Source organism: Artibeus jamaicensis, unplaced genomic scaffold, assembly GCF_021234435.1.
Source record: "Artibeus jamaicensis isolate MK-2021 breed Jamaican fruit bat unplaced genomic scaffold, CSHL_Jam_final contig_1022, whole genome shotgun sequence".
NCBI classification, from domain to species: Eukaryota; Metazoa; Chordata; class Mammalia; order Chiroptera; family Phyllostomidae; genus Artibeus; species Artibeus jamaicensis.
The window spans coordinates 128,493-148,924 of NW_026521197.1; the positions used below are offsets into that span (position 1 = coordinate 128,493).

Consider the following 20,432-nt stretch of genomic DNA (forward strand, 5'->3'; position numbering starts at 1 on the left):
CTTTTTATTCATCTTTCAGAATTTCTGTATTAGATTAATTATAACTCAAAGAATAATTTGTTCTACTTTTTGATATTTTTGTATGAATCAAGATAAGCATTCCAAGAGAACTCATTGAGTTGACTAAGTTATCCATTCTTAGAATGCACTGCCTCTTTGTTCCTTCAGAATTAGTAACAAGTATACATAGAATGACACATTCTCATGCTCAATATGAATGACAGATTCTCATTCTGTCCATAGCTAACTTCCTACACCAGAGTTTCTTCATAGCATTTGTCATTTCTGAATTTCTCAAAGTGTATATTAGAGGATTCAACATGGGAGTCATAACAGTATAAGCCACACTTATGAATTTATCAACAGGGAAGTTAGAAACAGGTCTAACATACATAAAAATGCAGGGAACAAAAAAGAGAACCACCACCGTGATGTGGGAACCACAGGTAGACAGGGCTTTGCGCCTCCCTTCCTGACTGTGACTTTTAAGGGAACTTAGTATGACTCCATAAGATGTTAGTAAACAAATAAAGACAACTGTACAAGTTGCTCCACCATTGGCAACCATAGTGAGGCCTAAGACATAGGTGTCAGTACAGGCGAGTTCTAATAGTGGGTACATGTCACACATAAAGTGGTCAATGACATTGGGGCCACAAAAGGGGAGGTTGTACACAAAGACAAGTTGGATCAGAGAATGAACAAATCCTCCAACCCAGGCCCCCAACATCAACAGGATGCAAACCTTTCTATTCATGATGGTTATGTAGTGCAGTGGCTTACAGATGGCCACATAGCGATCATAGGCCATGGCCACCAGAAGGAAGACCTCAGTACCTCCAAAAAGGTGTTCCAAAAAGAGCTGTCCCATGCAAGCTGAGAAGGAAATTGTCTTTTGACCACAGAGTAGGTCTACGATCAATTTGGGTGAAATGACAGTGGAACACGCTGCATCCATGAGTGACAGATAGACAAGGAAGAGGTACATGGGGGAGCCCAGAGAGGGGCTGGCAAGAACAGTCACCACAATGAGCAGGTTGCCCACCACTGTCACAATATAAATGAGTAAAAATATGACAAATAATGCTTTTTGGCCCCCAGGATCTTGAGTGAGGCCCAGAAGGACAAAATCTGTCACATTGTTACTATGTCCCATTTAGTCTTCTCTAAAGCCTGTTTCCAGAATGAGAGGTCAGGAGAAGGGACCTGTAATGAAATCATGAACACACTATGAATACATCCATTATATCTTGGAGTATATGTTCATTCTTTTATTTTCTACAGGGGTTTACACACAATAAAGGCTTGCTGAACATCTATGAATTCTTTCTAATAGCTGATTGCACCTTCCCTTGACAATTCTGTCCCCAGATGATTTTGTGTGAGCTACAAGTCAAGGTTTTCCCTCTAAGTCTTAGTGGATTGTTGACAGAGAAAAGTATCAAAGGCCCCACAGCCAGTCATATCTTTAATAGAGCCTAGTTAAACTGGCAGTCCTGGGCACACAAGTCAGCAATGACTTACTCTCTGGTGGTGGTGACAAAACAAAATCTCTAAATTGGCATGAAGTCAGTCCTCTGAGTTGGTAGCATTTGTGAGGAGGACCTTTGTAATATGAGTGATGTAGCATCAAAAATAATGTCTCTTTTGGAATAATGCACTTAATACTACAATAAATTGCTATTAGGTATTCAGTCCTTTATGTCTCAAAAGATGTTCAGTCTTCATAGATCTCTCATTAAATTCCCACAGACAGGAATACATCAAATTATGATATAATTAGCTGATTGTTCCCTAAAGCAATTACTCAGTTGGACTCTATGACTGTCAGCAATTTTTGTTTCTTTTTTTATACTATTAGCTTTTTAAGAATTGTGATTTGATCTATGTAATCTTTGTCTATCTTAAAACCCTTAACAAAGAGACACTATTTATATTTTCACCAAATATTTTTGAAATTCACTCACTGGTGACTATCATGAACTCTTATGTTACCAGCGGGTATTATTTTTTTCAAAACTCTTGGGGTGACCTAGGTATTGAGGAAAGGAAACACAGGCACTGAAAAAAGAGGTAGAAGACAATGAGACATGGTTATATTTATAATTTCTCCAAGGTAATGAGAGTGCTCAGAAATGGAGCTTTGGTGCCCAGGTTCAAAAATTCAGCATACGCAAGGGAAGAGCCCAACATCAGTGTAAAAAGGCATGGGGTTGAGTCATTTCTAAATGTAATTGCATCTGTGTCTCAGTTTGCTCTTTGGAAGATAAAGGGCTAGAGCTAGAAAATCTCAGAAAATTTGTCCAGTCTTACCTTCCATGGCACACTTTGTGCAACCCCATCTTACATTCTATTCTACTGACTTTTTCATATTTTTATAATAAAACAGAAATGTCCAAGCCTATAACTGTTCCTTAAAAAAGGCTACCCAGTGGTAAGTGGCATTTTATCATTACAGAGACCAAATACTGATTACGAGTTATTCGATTCAGTGTATTCTTATTGGGGAGAGTGTAGCACAGTGATGCGTCACATGGACTCTGGAGACGCACTGTGTTGAAATCCCAGCTTTGCCACTTACTACTATATGACCTTAGGCAATGGAATACGCCTTTCTGTGCCTCAGTCTCATCCTTTTTAGAATGGGGATACCAATGGAGCCTGCCTCTTGGGTTGTTGTTTTATTACAAGTAAATACCTAGAATCCTGGCTAGCACCCAGCAAACATTCAATAAGTGATAACTATCACTAATGTTCTTGAATGCTTCACTGTCAACATTGTAACACAAGGAATCATCTGAGTGTTTGTCAATGTGGTAAGAATTATAGACATAGGCAAAGGATAAAAAGAATATTATACTTTATAAACCCCTATTTAGGCATAGGGTAAGATTGCATGTCTCAGGAATTATCTATTTGATTACGCATGAGTAGTAGTATTCACCTGTGACAGAATGTATTTAGACTAGAAGCAAGCAGAGTAACAGGGGGAAAAGTTGGAGCCATACATCATAGAAGGAATTGAATAGCATAAATTTAAAAAGGATCAAATCAAGAAGGGGAAATTATATTTAAGAAATAAATATTCACAAGTAAGGAGAATACTAATGTGATAATTAGGTGAGGTAAGCAGTCTTTTAAAACCTCTTCTTCAAAAGCATTTTCTTTCTTGAGGAAGTGTTAGAAGCTGATCCCCTAAGACTTCCAGGGTTTACTTGGGAGGCATAATAAGATGCCATAAGAAATAAACACAAGACACAGTACAATACAGAAAAGCAAAGAAAAATTTTTTAAATTGATTCCTCATATTCCCCTACATCTGATGCTGAAGGACAAAATTAAGTAAGAGAGAAGAATCGTACAACTACAAATACAGACCTAAATTTTTTGCTTATATTTTCCAAGGGAAAGTTACAAAATCACTTAAGTTCAAAGATAGACAAGCTGATTCCATTCCCATACATTTGAAGGGCAGTGAGGGAGGGAGGAAGTGCTGAAAGGTGGACCTTTCTTTACAAGCCAGCTGTGAGGACCATTCTACATGCCTCATTCACATTGCTGCTTCCAGTTTATTCAGAAGCTCTACCATTCTTGAAGCTGTAGACTGATAAACGCACACCTATTGAAGAACATGAGAATATAAGGTAGTCTATATCCAATTCTCTTTTTCTCACTCCTTACTTTATGCAGGATCTATCTAGTGCCCTTACTCTTATTAATCATCAATGTTAGATTTCTCCAGAATAAATCTCCTAATAGCCAGTTAAATTATTTAGATGTATAAAATCAGTATATAATCTATTCTTTGTATTTTAAGTCATCAAAGATTTAATACTATAAAAACTTCCAGAGAGTATTATTAGACTTTCAACTTAAACTGCTGGGTTAACACTTCTCTATTTAAAAAAAAACATTATTTAACTTAGTTTTTGAAGAGTATGGCTTTTAAAAAAGAAAAATTAAAATTCCATAGTAACAAAAATACCCTCTAAAGTACTTTAAAATTACAGTGCTATGATTCTATAAGCAATAAAAAAAATAAGGCACTTCCCTGAACACAGCTTTTTTCAAATATGCACTAACATGGGTTGCTCTGCTAATTTTATATTAAATTTATTGGGATGGTATTAGTTAGTAAGCTCATACAAGTTTCAAGTGTGCATTTCTATCATACATGGTCTGTATATTGCACTGTTGCCCACCACCCAAAGTCAAATCATCTTCCATCACCATAGACTTGGCCCCTCTACCCTTCATTACTAACACCTACATTCCCTCTGGTTGCCACCATAGTGTTGTCTCTGTCTATGAATTTCAGTTTTGAAAATGTTCACACATATCAAGTTTCCATATCAGAACCTAAATCCCACATGGGAAATACTGTCAATAATATTCTAATAACTATGTATGGGGCAGGGTGGGTACCTTAAGTATCAAGGGAAACACACTGTGAAGTACATGCCTGTGTGGCCACTATGCTGTAGCCCTGAAACTAGTACAGAATAATATTGAAAGTAAAGTATAATTTTAAAATTTCAAAATAAAAACTCCAAAACTTTATATCAAGTTTCTAGAATTGAATAGGAAGCTATTTATCCCCCATTCTAACACATTGCTACATTACAATTTTTAATTCTCTCATTATTTTTATACTAAGTTTGAGGGGTGACATAAGATATATGCACCCCTATCTTCATTGCAGCCTTATTCATGGTGACCAAGACATGAAAACAACCAAAGTGTCCCTCAGTAGGCGACTGGATAAAAGAGATGAGACACATACACACAATACTACACCATGAGAAATGATGAAACCCTGCCATTGCATCAAAGTGGATGGACCACGAGATTCTACCAAGTGAAATAAGTCAGAGAGAAAAAGTCAAGGGCCATATGATTTTACGCATGTGTTGGAAAGAAAATTGTAAGTAACAGATTAGCCAGGGAGAAAAGCAAACAAAAACTCACAGGCACAGACAATAGTATGCTAGTTACCCCAAAGGGAAGGGGGAAGGGGGTCATATATGTGGTGAAAGAAAAAGATCTGACTTTGGGTGGTAAATACAGGAAGCAATATACACATGATGTATAATAAATTCTTTGATTTAAAGGTTTTAGAATAATTAGAAATGTTAATTTACCATATAAAATACAATACCCTATGAAGTAAGACCATGAACCTATTACTTTATTTGGAATGCACTGAATGTTTTTCTTTGTTACATAACAAAAAAATAAATAAACAAGAAATACCTGCCAGGCTGTAATGCTAAAAACCAAACACAGTTTATATATTCTGGTTCATTTCCTTATTTTGCCAGCTTATTTTTCTTAATTCAGAATTCTTCCAATGAAAATATGTATATTTAAGACATTAGCAATATTTAAATACATTGTATGAATTTTGCTTGTTCTAAGACTCACCTCAGGTCTTTCCCTTAGTCTTTAAAATCAGTGCTTCTTTCATTGGCAGTGACTATGGGTATCTCATGTATCTATGTGTGACCATGGAACACTGAGTAATGTATAGACATCAGTAGATGTGCAAATAGCTTCATGTGGCCACACTACCCATGTGTCCACACAGACTCCCCATCACCTCAGTCTTTCACACAAGGGTTGCAGTATCCAACACAGATATCTAGGATATAAAGACACTTAAATAAAACATAAATATGTACTTGTAAAATACTTGAACACCTCTCACCTGCTGAGAAAATCCCTCCAGAGAAAAACAACAATGCTGTGTTCTCATGGTTATGTAAAAATTGGCTGAATTTGTGGAAATTAACTTGGTCAAATCCATTATTTGCCAATATAAAAACCCCAGAAATTTTAAAACACTGAAAGTAGTTACTTCAATGTACTTCTCCTCAGCAGATTGCAGTAAACAGCAAGTACTTTCCTGTGAGGAATTAGAGCAGCATTCATGTGTCTTACCATTAATCTCTGTAGCTAAAACAACAACTGCTGGGATTTATCTTTCTCAAATAGCAAATGACTGGGCGTTCTCCCAGGTAGTAGAACTCTTCAGCCTTTCAGTCACTCAAACAGCATATCCCTAAAGACCCCTTTTCCTTAATTAAAAGTATTTCTCTTCTCCCCAACGTTGTCCCAGAAAATTGGGACTTTACACAAGTTTCTACAACCAATGAGAGATATCTATGCCAAAGAAAACATCTAGAGGATCAGGTACCATCTAGAGGATCAGCCTAGACAGATATTTGAGCTTCCAGAAATCACTCAGGTATTTCTATCAGAAAAAAAATGGTTTCACATTCATGGGCAGAGGTAGCCTCTCTGATTTGTTACATCATTTCCATTTTAAGAAAAAGAGAATGTAAGGCCTTATTATAGATTAGTTTATTAGAATAATGGAACAAATTCATGTGAAGTAATGACGGTTTTCTCCCCTAGAACAATGCTCAGAGAAAAAGACTTGGGTCTTGCCAAGAAAGAATAACACACAAATAGATGAACAGCCTTTAATTTCAAAAGAAGAAATTTTTTTAAGTGAATAAGAATTTATGGGTTTCATTTTAGGAAATCTTTAAGTAAGGCAAACATTATTTAAGCCCAAATGAAGGGAGAACCAGTCTTAGGTCCCTTTATCAGCCATATTTCTAGAAAAGGAGGTCCTTACTGCCACGAGTGTCCAACCTGCTGCCCACAGGCCACGTCTGGCCCAGGATGGCTATGAATGTAGCCCAACGCAAAATCATACATTCAATTAAAACCTTTTTTCTTTTTTCCTTGCTCATCAGTTTGCATTAGTGTTTGTTAATTTCATATATGGCTCAAGACAATTTTTCTACTTCCAGGGTAGCCCAGAGATGCCAAAAGGTTGGACATCCCTGCTAGATGTTACAGGCCCTGAGCTCAGAGGCAGAGAAGTGGGGGCTTGGGGGATTTATTGAAGTTGTTTCAACAATTGAATTGACAAGTAATCACAGCTGTGTAGTTCTGAAGGCCTGAATCCATGTCAGCTGAATCATAACAATTTCTAGTCCATTAATTCTGTTCTTTATTTTCATCCTAGTAAAAAGTGAGTAACTTTCTATAAGAAAGGAATTATTTTCCAACAACAGCCTGCCTCTACATCAAGTCTGTGATGGCTTCCACTGTAACTTCCCTAGGATGGTTTACTATGGGCTCCACTGAGCATTTCCACATCCACATATATTGTCATAAGGGACTTAGATACGGAGGCATTAAGTACCTATCAGTACCAGATGAAGATTTTTTTTAATTACTTTATATTTTAATTCAGCTCCACAGACAAACAGATATGGTATGAAACTCTTAAACTTTGCCTCAATAATGTGGTTTTAACCCTCGCTGGTATGGCTCAGTGTATTGAGCACAGGCCTGCAAAACAAAGAGTCATTGGTTTGATTCCCATTCAGTGCACATGCCTGGGTTGTGGGACAAGTGCCCAGTAGAGGACACTCAAGCGGCAACCACACATCAATGTTTCTCTCCCTCTTTTTCTCCCTCCCTTTCCTTCTCTAAAAAAAATTAATAAATAAAATCTTTTAAAAAACAATGTGTTTTATTAGATGAAAATGATTATGTCTAAATGTCTTTAGAAACTATAGAGTTGATTGAAGAAAGAAAATCTGATCTGCCTTCAGTGCCTTTCATGAAATTATTACTTTTGAATTCTGTTAGTTAGAAATTTGTTTTAAAGTTAAATATATTGAATGAATGTAAACATTTTATATGCTGGATATCACTTTGAATTAAACTTTTATGCCATATAAAGCTTTTCCCTTCTCCTTTCTACCCATCAAGATCTTATTCCTCATTTCTCTTTTTTTATTATCATTTTTTAAATTTTATTTAGTTATCTTTCAAGTACAGTTTTTTTTGGTCTATTTTTCCCATCCCAGCCTCCCCCTCCCCATGCTCCTCACTTCCCTCTCATTTCCATACCCCTTAGTTCTCATCCCTGTGTCCTTCCTATTTGTTTCTCCAAATCCTTCTCCCTTTTTCCTTCTTAAATTCCCTTCCCTCTTCCCTCTGGTCACTGTCCCCTTGTTCTCTATTTCAGTGTCTTTGCTTTTATTCTGCTTGCTTCTTTGTTTTGTTGTTTAGCTTCCTGTTAAAGGTGAGATCATATGGTATTTGTCTTTCAACACCTGGCCTATTTCACTCAGCATGATGCTTTCCAGTTCCATCCATGTTGTTGCAAAGGGTAGTAGCTCCTTCTTTCTCTCTGCTGCATAGAATTCCATTGTGTATATGTACCACAATTTTTTGATCCATTCATTTATTGATGGGCACCTAGGTTGCTTCCAACTCTCGGCTATTGTAAATTGTGCTGCTATGAACATTGTGGTGCATAGGTTCTTTGAAATTGATGTTTTAGGATTCTTAGGATATAATCCCAGCAGTGGAATTGCTGGGTCAAAAGGCAGGTCCATTTTTATTTTTCTGAGAAAAATCCATACTGTTTTCCATAATGGTTGTACCAGTCTGCAATCCCACCAACAGTGCACTAAGGACCCCTTTTCCCCACAACCTCTCCAACATCTGTTGTGGTTGCTTTGTTTATGATAGCCATCCTGACTGGTGTAAAGTGGTATCTCATTGTGGTTTTAATTTGCATCTCTCTGATAGCTAACAATATTGAGCATCTCTTCATGTGTCTCCAGATGTTCTGTATGTCCTCCTTGGAGGAGTGTCTCTTCAAGTCCTTTTCCCATTTTTTAATTGGGTTGCTTGTCTTCTTAGGGTGAAGTTGTGTAAGTTCTTTGTATATTTTGGAGCTTATATTTGGAGCTTTGGAGCTTAAACCTTTGTCTGAGGAACCATTGGCAAATAAGTTTTCCCATACAGTTGGTTGTCTTTTAATTTAATATTGTTTTCTTTAGCCATGCAGAAGCTTTTTATTTTGATGAGATCCCATTTGTTTATTCTTTCCTTTATATTCCTTGATCTCGGGGACATATCAGTAAAAATGTTGCTGCGTGAAATATCTGAGATTTTCTTGCCAATGTTCTCCTCTAGGACTTTAATGGTGTCACGGCTTACATTTAAGTCTTTCATCCACCTTGACTTTATTTTGGTGTATGGTGTAAGTTGGTGCTCAAGTTTCCTTTTTTTGCACGTAGCTGTCCAGTTCTCCCAACACCATTTGTTGAAGAGGCTATCTTTACTCCATTTTATGTTACTGCCCCCTTGTCAAATATTAATTGACTGAAGAGAGTTGGGTTGATTTCTGGGCTCTCTGTTCTGTTCCATTGGTCTATGTGCCTGTTTTTATGCCAGTACCAGGCTGTTTTGATTAGAGTGGCCTTGTAATACAGTTTGATATCAGGTATTGTGATCCCTCCTACTTTGTTCTTCTTCTCAAAAGAGCAGCTGCTATTCGGGCTCGTTTATGATTCCATATAAAATTTTGAAGTGTTTGTTCTATGTCTGTGAAATATGCCATTGGTACTTTAATAGGTATTGAATTGAATGTATATATTGCTTTGGGTGGTATGGACGTTTTGGTGATGTTAATTCTTCCAATCCATGAACAAGGTATATGTTTCCATTTGTTTGTGTCTTTCTTGATTTCTTTCTTCAGAGCTATGTAGTTTTCTGCATACAGGTCTTTTACCTCTTTAGTTAGGTTTATTCCCAGATATTTTATTTTTGTTTTTGCTATATCAAATGGGGTTTTTTCCTTGATTTCTGCTTCTGCTGATTCATTGTTGGTATACAAAAATGCCTTTGATTTCTGGATATTGACTTTGTATCTTGCTGTTTTGCCAAATTCATTAATTAGTTTGAGCAGTTTTGGGGTAGAATCTACAAGATTTTCATGTACACTATCACATCATCTGCAAACAGTGACAGTTTTGCTTCCTCCTTTTCTATTTGGATGCTTTTATTTCCTTTTCTTGCCTGATCGCTGTGGCTAAAACTTCCAGTACTATATTGTACAGAAGTGGTGAAAGTGAACATCCTTGTCTTGTTCCTGATCTTAGTGGAAAAGCTTTTAGTTTTTGCCCATTGAATGAAATGTTGGCTGTAGGTCTCTCATATGTGGCCTTTATTATATTGAGGAATACTCCCCCTATTCCCACTTTGCTGTTTTTATCATAAATGGGATTTGTGCCTTATCAAAAACTTTTTCCGCGTCTATTGATATGATCCTGTGGTTTTTATCTTTGCTTTTGTTTATGTGATGTATTACATTTACTGATTTGCAAATATTGAACTATCCTTGCATCCCTGGGATGAATCCCACTGGGTCATGTGTATGATTTTTTTGAAATATTGTTGGATGCAATTTGCCAATATTTTGTTGAGTATTTTAGCGTCTATGTTCATCAGCAATATTGGCCTGAAGTTTTCTTTCTTTGTTCTGTCTCTGTCTGGTTTTGTAATTAGGATGATGCTGGCTTCATAAAAAGAATTTGGGAGTTTTCTATCCTTCTGGATTTTTTGGAATAGTCTCTGACAAATAGGGGTTAGCTCTTCCTTAAATGCTTTGTAGAATTCTCCTATGAAACCATGTGGTCCGGGGCTTTTGTGTGATGGGAGTTTTTTGATTATTGCTTCAATTCCTTTTGCTGTTATTGCCATATTTAGATTTTCTGCTTCTTTTCCACTGAGTTTTAGAAGATTGCATTTATCTAGAAATGTGTCCATTTCCCCTAGGTTTTCAAATTTCTTGGCATACAGTTCTTCATAGTAATTTCTAAAATCCCTTCTATTTCTGTGGTATCAGTAGTATTCTCTTTTCTTTCATTTCTGATTGTGCTTATTTGGGTCCTCTCTCTTCTTTTCTTGATGAGCCTACTTAAAGGTGTGTTTACTTTATTTATCTTCTCAGAGAACCAACTCCTGGGTTCATTGATCCTTAGAATTATGCTTTTAGTCCCTATGTCATTTAGTTCTGCTCTAATCTTGGTTATTTCCTTCCTTCTACTTGCTTTGGGCTGTTTTTGTTGTTGTTCCTCAAGTTCTTGCAGGCGTAGAGTAAGGTTGTATGTTTGAAATATTTCTATCTTCTTTAGTTAGGCCTGTATTGCTATAAACTTCCCTCTCAGGACTGCCTTCACTGTGTCCCATAAGTTTTGGGTTGTTGTGAGATCTTTTTCATTTGTTTCCAGAAACAATTTGATTTCTTCCCTAATTTCATTCTTGACCCATTCGTTGTTTAATAGCATACCATTCAGGCTCCATGATTTTGAGTGTTTGGGGTTTAGACCTCTGAAATTCTTTTAATCATTTGTGCAAAATATTTGTTGGAAAGAGAAAGCATTATTAATTAGGCTATGGTGTAGTAAGACTCTTAACAGATATAAAAAGGTACTTACATGACCTAAAATAATGTAGTATTGTCTTAGGTATAATAAACCAATAAAAAGAAAAGAGTCTACAAACAGGTAAACAAGTATTTGGACTTTATTGTAAATATGAAAAATCAGATTAGAAAAGTAGGTTTCATTTTTTAATGTGTTAAAGAAAAACTTGGTTTTATCACAACAGAAAGCCCTTTGAAAAGTAGATTTAAATTCTTTACACACATGCACACACACAAATGCACACATATAAACACAAGCAGGAGTGTAACTGATAATACATCTTTAGGAGAAAACTCTAACCATCCATAAAAGTGAGCATGCAAACAGCCTACTTAACACAAACTAATTTCTTTCAGGATGTCCATAGCAGCACAGAGTAGCACACTGTGTGAATGTGTTCATAACATGTGGTCTATTGAGACATGGAATAATACAAAGCAGAAAACTGGTGAAAATACAGAGATGAGCAACCACATGATTAAATGTGAGGAAGTCAACATTGTGGATAAAAGATTCAGAAAACTATGTACCATATACCATAATTTTAATAAAGGTAAGGAATACAAAATTGTACACTCTATAACTTAAGGATACATATGTATGCAGTTAAACTATTTTTAACTATGATTAATACAAAATTCAACATTGGGGACTTCCGCCAAGACGAAGGTGTAGGTGGAAACACTTTGCCTTCTCATACAACCAAGCCTAGAAGCAACAAAGTTTTAGCAACAAAAAACGCAGCCAAACCACAGAAAAATGAACAATACGGGAGTCCGACAACAATGAACCACTCAGATAGACTGCTAAGAGGGGCAAACACAGCAGAGGAGCGGGTCAGGTAAAAAAGATGACACTACCCAGGTGTGCAGGCAGTCAAGAGTGAACCCCAGGTGTGGTGTAGTGACAGGCGGACCCAGTGAAGGTGAAATGCGGCAGGCTGACCATGGTCACACATTTGCATGCAGATAAACCAGGGAAGGAGCAAGCAGTGAGCCAGACTGGGCAGGCCCCAGCAGCAGGAATGACCAGAGGAAACCCTCATTGCCCCCTCTCTGACTACGCCCCCACACAGAGCGTCACAAACCAGCAACCTGCATGGCCCCACCCTGGCGAACAGCTAAGGCTCCTCACCTCATATGTAACAGGCATGAACAGATCAAAACATGGCTCAAGAAGAACTCAGAGCCCTAGAGCCCATAAATCTAAGCGAACAAGAAATTGCCAACCTATCAGAGGCACAGTTCAAAACACTGGTGATCAGGATGCTCACAGAACTGGTTGATTTTAGCCATATATTAGAGGAACATACGAAGGCAAAACTAATTGAAATAAGGGGAAATGCACAGGAAAGCAATAGTGATGGAAAGGAAACTGGGACTCAAATCAAGGGAGCGAAGAAGAAGGAAGAGAAAATGACCAACCAGAAAAATATGAAGGAACAAGAATTCGAAAAAATTAGGAGAGTCTAAGGAATTCAAAAAAAAAAAAGAAGGAGATGCTAAGGAACCTCCAGAACATCTTTATATGTTCCAACATCTGAATTATAGGGGTACCAAAATTGGAGGAGGTAGAGCAACAAGTGGAACACTTATTTGAACAAATAATAAAGGAGAACTTCCCCAATCTGGCAAAGGAAATAGACTTCCAGGAAATCCAGGAAGCTCAGAGAGTCCCAAAAAAGTTGGATCCAAGAAGGAACACACCAAGGCACATCATAACTACATTAGCCAAGATTAAAATGAAGTAGGGAATCCTAGAAGCAGCAAGAAACAAGGGGACAGTCACCTACAAAGGAGTTCCCATCAGACTGTCAGCAGATTTCTCAAAAGAGACCTTATAGGCAAGAAGGGGCTGGAAAGAAGTATTCCAAGTCATGAAATCCAAACACCTACATCCAAGATTGCTCTATCCAGCAAAGCTTCCACTTAGAATGGAAGGGCAGATAAAGTGCTTCTCAGATAAGGTCAAGTTCAAAGAGTTCATCATCATCAAGCCCTTATTATATGAAATGTCAAAGGGACTTATCTAAGGAAAAGAAGATTAAAAAGATGAACAGTGAAAGAACAGCAAACTCACAGTTATTAAGAACCACACCTAAAACAAAAGCAAACTAAGAGGACAGCTAGATCAGGAGTGGAACCATAGAAATAAAGATCACATAAAGGGTTAGCAACAGGGGAGTGAGAGAAAGAGAAAGGGGAGAAAGTACAGAAAATAAGTAGCATAGAACATAGATAGAAAATAGGGGGAGGGTAAGAATAGTAGGGGAAATATAGAATCTAAAGAACTTGAGACACATGGTCATAAACTAAATGGGGATGGTGGGGGACAGGTGCACAGGGTGGAGGGGAATGAAGGAGGGGAAATAGAACGAATGTAATGGCATAATCAATAAAATGCATAAAAAATAACTTGAAAAAATACCGTATTCAACATTGGAATTACCTCTGGAAAGAGAAAGAGGAATGGTATAAATAGGTAATTTCAATATTGATTGTATTCTGTGTATAAACTGCATATACTAATGGTATGCATAAAAAACATAACAAAATTTAAAATAAGAAATGTTCTTTTTTTATTGAAGAAAAAACTTACAAAACACAAATGATGTTTCTACAATACAGTGAAAGCAATTTCACCTTTTTTCTAGTTTGTGATGCTCTAAAGGGACTAAACAGTGAGGGAAAATTTTGTTTTAAAATAGGATTGAAAACGAAAATTTTGTTTATATAAAAACATATTTTGATTCTCAGTGAATCAGAGGACCTTGGTTCAATTCCCAGTCAGGGCATATTCCTGGGTTGCAGACCAGTTCCCTGCAGGCCAATTCCCAGCAGAGGATACACGAAAGGCAACCATACATTGATGTTTCTCTCCCACTCTCCTTCCCCTCTAAAGATAAATAAATAAATAAATCTTTTTTAAAAATCCATATTATTATTCAGTCTATAATTTAAAGTACTGAAGTTGAATGCAATTTTTAGGGAATGCATTGCTGCGTAAAATAATACATTTTTTTATCCAATCTTCAGTGTCATGAAGACAAAATAAGATTCATCTTTTAAGATGAAGAATGGCAAAAAGGCACATAATAACTAGTATGAAAAAGCATGAAAATATGTTTACACCTTGGATTAGTACAGTATTCTATACTCTAATCAAGAGCTAGAATCTATTTTCATTGTCAAGAATCCCAATCCGGATCATCCCAACCTGTGAGTATATCCAACATCCCATCTACCAGAACTGCTTCATGATTGTGCATTTAACCAAATATGGTATCATCTCCCATCTAGACATCCTGAACTTCAAATGCACAGGCATCAAAATGAGAAACAGAAGTAATCTGGCACTTACAGCCAAGATGGAGGTGTAGGTGGAAACACCGTTCCTCCTCCCAGTACCAAGTTTAAAGACAACAAAGTTTCAGCAACAAAAATCCAACTAAAACACAGGAGATTAAACTGTATGGAAGTCCAACAACAACAATGTACCATTCAGCCAGACTAGTAAAAAAACCAGAGTCAGTGGCTGGCAGAGCAGGGTAGGGCAGGAAAAAGCAACCATCTGACCCAGCAGTGCAGGTGGAGGTTGGAAGATCCCAGGGATAGGGTGGCAACAAGCAGACCCAGTGAGGGTGCAAGGCGGCTGGCTGACCAGTCACACATTCACATGCAGATAAGCCAAGCTAAGGAGCAAGCAGTGACACACACCGCACAGGCTAGGGCCCCAGTGATGGAAATTAAAGTCTAAAAGCACCAATTGGAAAAACTTTCAGTGTCGAGGTTCCTGGAGAAGCTCCCAAGCTCACAAAGAAATTGTTGGAGAGACCCAAAGGGTCTTGGAGGGTCCACAGGCCCACACACCTGGAAGTCAGCACTACGGGGGTACACTTTGCTTGCGGGAAGCAGCAGAAGGGACTGAAATCCAAAAGAGCAGAACAAACTCCATTGCCACTCTCTAACTCTCCTCCACATACAGTGTCACAACTCAGCAACTACCCTGGTTGCCCCACCCTGGTAAACACCTAAGGCTCTGCCCCTCATAGGTAAAAGGTGTGAACAGACCAAAACATTATGCCTCAAGAAGAAAGCTCAAAGCCCCAGAGCCAATACTTCTAAGTGACCAAGAGATAGCGAACCTATCAGATGCACAGCTAAAAACACTGGTGATCAGGATCTCACAGAACTGCTTGACTTTAGTGACAAATTAGAGGAACAAAAAAAGCCTAAACTAACTGAAATGAAGGGAAATGAAAAGGAAATCAATAGTGATGGAAAGAAAACTGGGACTCAAATCAAAACAATGGACCAGAAGGAAGAAAAAATTGACCAAACAGAAAAGGATGAAGAAACAAGAATTCAAAAGAGTGAGGACAGGCTAAGGAACCCCCAGGAGATCTTTAAATGTTCCAACATCCAAATTATAAGGACACCAACAGGGGAAGAGGAACAGCCATGTGTGGAAAATTTATTTAAACAAATAATAAAGGAGAACTTCCCCAATCTGGCAAAGGAAATAGACTTCCAGGAAATCCACAAAGCTCAGAGAGTCCCAAAGAAGTTGGACCCAAGAAGAAACACACCAAGACACATCATCATTACATTAGCCAAGATTAAAATGAAGGAGAGAATCCTAGAAGCAGCAGGAAACAAGGGGACAGTCACCTACAAAGGAGTTCCCATCAGACTGTCAGCTGATTTCACAAAAGAGACCTTACAGGCAATATGGGGGTGGAAAGAAGTACTCCAAGTCATGAAATCCAAACACCTACATCCAAGTTTGCTCTATCCAGCAAAGCTTCCACATAGAATGGAAGGGCAGATAAAGTGTTTCTTTTTTTTTTATTTTTTTTAATTTATTGAGTTATTTTTCAAGTACAGTTTTCTTTTGTCAATTTCTCCCATCCCAACCCCCCCTCCACCCCATCTCCCCACCTCCTTCCCATCCCCTCCCTCCCCACAGACCTCATCCCTGTGTCTTTCATACTTGTTCTTCAAATCCCTCCTCATTTTTCCCCTTAAATTCCCTTCCCTCTCCCCTCTGGTGGCTGCCCACTTGTTCTCTATTTTAGTGTCTTTGTTTTTATTCTATTTGCTTGTTTATTTTGTTATTTAGCTTCCTGTTAAAGGTGAAGGGCAGATAAAGTGTTTCTAAGATAAGGTCAAGTTCAAAGAGTTCATCATCACCAAGCCCTTATTATATGAAATGTTAAAGGGACTTATCTCAGAAAAAGAAGATTAAAAAGATGAATAGTGACAGGACAGCAAACTCACAGTTATTAAGAACCACACCTAAAACAAAAGCAAACTAAGCAGATAGCTAGATCAGAAGCGGAACCATAGAAATGGAGATCACATGGAGGGTTAGCAACAGGGGGAATGGGAGAAGGAGAAGCGGGGAGAAGGCACAGAGAATAAGTAGCATAGACGGTAGGTAGAAAATAGACAGGGGGGAGGGAAAGAATAGTATGCAAAATATAGAATCTAAAGAACTTGTGGCACATGGACATAAACTAAAGTGGAGGGGGAATGTTGGGGGAGGGGTGTGCAGGGTGGAGGGGAATGAAGGGGGGGAAATGGAACCACTGTACTGGCATCCTCAATTAAATATATTAAAAAGAAAAAAAAGAAGTAATCTGGAAGACAAAATGCTTAAGGAAACTGCTAAAACCTGTTGTATGCATACAATAACATCAAAATTTTGAAATAAATACAAACTGATAATAACCAGAAGGGACAGGGAAGAGGGATGCTGAGGGAAAATAGGGGAAGGAACATCAAAGAACATGTATGAAGGACACATGCATAAATTCAAAGGGTGTAGTTTTGAGGTTGGGAGGTGAAAATGGGTGAGGGAGGGAAGCATGGTGGGGTGAAAATGAAGACAACTGTAGTTGAGCACCAATAAAGAATAAATAAATAACACAGTCTTAACCTTAGAAATTTTTTCTAAACATTAGCATAATTGCTTTGTCATTATTTTGTATAAAACAAATTTTCAAAGGTAGCTCTTTTATCACTTTTCAAAGGAAAAGTTAAACTTCTAAACCCCATTTCAATATAAACAATAGAGAACAAACTGACGATAATCAGAGAGGAGAATGTTGGGGTTTAATGAGATAAGGGGTAGGGGCTAGCCCAGAAATCCAAATGAGAAATTCATGGGCATCGACAATGTGGAAGGCATTGACTGCAGGAGGTAGAGGCTGTCCCTAAGGGGCAGGGGAGAGCAATGCGGAAAAAACTCAGAACAACTGTAACTGAACAATGAAGAAAAGTTACAAGGTAAACTTAGTTTATTTTTCCTAATACTAGGGAAAATACCTGTGCCTTTTATTCATCCTTCAGAATTTCTGTATTAGACTGATTCTAACCTCAAAGGATAATTTGTTCTATTTTTTGATATCTTTGTATGAATAAAGAAAAGCATCCCAAGAGAACTCATTGGGTTGACTAAGTCATCCATTGTTAGAATGCCCTGCCTGTTTGTTGCTTCTGAATTACTAACAAGTATACATAGAATGACACATTCTCATGCTCAATATGAATGACACATTCTCATTCTGTCCATAGCTAACTTCTTAAACCAAAGTTTTTTCATAGCATTTGTCATTTCTGAATTTCTCAAAGTGTATATTAGAGGATTCAACATGGGAGTCATAACAGTATAAGCCACACTTATGAATTTATCAACAGGGAAGTTAGAAACAGGTCTAACATACATAAAAATGCAGGGAACAAAAAAGAGAACCACCACCATGATGTGGGAACCACAGGTAGACAGGGCTTTGTGCCTCCCTTCCTGACTGTGACTTTTAAGGGAACTTAGGATGACTCCATAGGATGTTAGTAGACAAATAAAGATGACTGTACACATTGCTCCACCATTGGCAACCACAGTGAGGCCTAAGAAGTAGGTGTCTGTGCAGGCAATTTCCAATAGTGGGTACATATCACAGAGAAAGTGGTCGATGACATTGGGACCACAAAAGGGGAGGTTGTACACAAAGACAAGTTGGACCACAGAATGAACAAATCCTCCAGCCCAGGCCCCCAACATCAACAGGATGCAAATCTTTCTATTCATGATGGTTATGTAGTGCAGTGGCTTACAGATGGCCACATAGCGATCATAGGCCATGGCCACCAGAAGGAAGATCTCAGCACCTCCAAAAAGGTGGTCCAGAAAGAGCTGTCCCATGCAAGCTGAGAAGGAAATTGTCTTTTGACCACAGAGTAGGTCTATGATCAATTTGGGTGAAATGATAGTGGAATATGCTGCATCTATGAGTGACAAATAGACAAGGAAGAGGTACATGGGGGAACCCAGAGAGGGGCTGGCAAGAACAGTCACCACAATGAGCAGGTTGCCCACCATTGTCACAATGTAAATGAGTAAAAATATGACAAATAATGCTTTTTGGCCCCCAGGATCCTGAGTGAGGCCCAAGAGGACAAATTCTGTCACATTGTTGCTATGTCCCATTTAGTCTTCTCTAAAGCCTGTTTCCAGAATGAGAGGTCAGGAGAAGGGACCTGTAATTAAATCGTGAACACACTATGAATACATACATTATATCTTGGAGCATGTATTCATTATTTTATCTTTTAAAGGAGTTTACACACAATAAATGTCTGCTGAACATCTATGAGTTGTTCTTCCTAATATGCTATTGCACCTTCCCTTGACAATTTTGCTTCTCCTCAGATGATTTTGTGTTGGCTACAAGTAAGAGGTTTACCCTCTCAGTCTTAGTGGATTTTTGACAGAGAAAGTATCAAAGGCTCCACAGCTAGTCGTATCTTTAATAAAGCCTTATTTAAACTGTCAGTCCTGGGCACACAGGTCAGCAATCACTTATTCTCTGGTGGTGGCAAAACACAACCTCTCTAAATAAATAGGCATGACGTCAGGCCTCTGAGTTGGTAGTATTCATGGTGAGAACATTTATACTATAATTAATGAAGCACCAAAAATAATGTCTCTTTTGCAATAACTCACTTAATAAGTTGCTACTAGGTACTCAGTCCTTTACTTCTCAAGAATGTTCAGTCTTCATGGATTCTCAATAAGTTTCCACAGACAGGACTGTATCCAACCATAATATAATTAGCACATTGTTCTCTAATACAATTACTAAGTTAGATTCCGTGACTCTCAGCAATGTTTCTGCTTCTTTTATTTTATTAGTATCAGCTTTTTAACAAGTTGTAATTCTCTCCATGTATTTTGACTATCCCACAACTCTGAACACAGAGACACTATTTATATTTTCACCAAATATTTTTGAAATTCACTCACTGGTGACTATCATCAACTCTTACATTACCAGCTGGTATTATTTTTTTCAGAACTCTTGGGGTAACCTAGGTATTGAGGAAGGGGAACACAGGCACTAACAAAAAAGGTAGAAGACAATGAGATGGGGTTGTATTTATAACTCTTCCAAGGTACTGAGAGTGCTCAGAAATGGAGCATTGGTGCCCAGGTTTAAAAAATCAGCATACTTAAGGGAAGAGCCCAACATCTGTGTAAAAAGGCATGGGGTTGAGTCATTTCTAAATGTAATTGCATTTCTGTCTCAGTTTGCTCTTTGGAAGATAAAGGGGTAGAACTAGACAATCTCAGAAAGCTTATCCACTCTTACCTTCCATGACACTCTTTGTGCAACCCCATCTTACATTCCAGTATAATGAGTTTTTCATATTTTATAATAAAATAGATATGTCCAAGCCTATAACTGTTCCTTAAAAAAGGCTACCCAGTGGTAAGTGGCACTTTATCATTACAGAAACCAAATACTGATTACAAGTTACTCTATTCAGCTCATACTTATTTAATACCCAAAACACCCTTTCAGGGAGAGTGTAGCACAGTAATGAATCACAAGGACTCTGGAGACACATTGCCTTGTGTTGAAATCCCAACTTTGCCACTTACTACTATGTGACCTCAGGAAACGGAATAAGCCTTTCTGTGCCTCAGTTTCATCCTTTTTACAATGGGGATAACAATAGAGCCTACCTCTTGGGTTACTGTTTTATTACAAGTAAATACCTAGAATACTGGCTGGTCCCCAGTAAAGGTTCAATAAATGATAGGTCTCATTAATGTTCTTGA

At 37.8% G+C, this 20,432-nt stretch overlaps 2 protein-coding genes across 2 annotated transcripts; both read right to left on the bottom strand.

Annotated features, from left to right (window-relative positions):
* Nucleotides 1–208: 208 nt before the first annotated feature.
* LOC128626869 (olfactory receptor 4A5-like) lies at nt 209–1,156 on the bottom strand. The gene has a single exon (XM_053661939.1). It carries the CDS (start codon nt 1,154–1,156, stop codon nt 209–211), a length of 948 nt encoding a protein of 315 aa, XP_053517914.1.
* Nucleotides 1,157–17,849: 16,693 nt separating this feature from the next.
* On the bottom strand, nt 17,850–18,797 carry LOC119057287 (olfactory receptor 4A5-like). The gene has a single exon (XM_037155975.2). It carries the CDS (start codon nt 18,795–18,797, stop codon nt 17,850–17,852), a length of 948 nt encoding a protein of 315 aa, XP_037011870.2.
* Nucleotides 18,798–20,432: the final 1,635 nt, after the last annotated feature.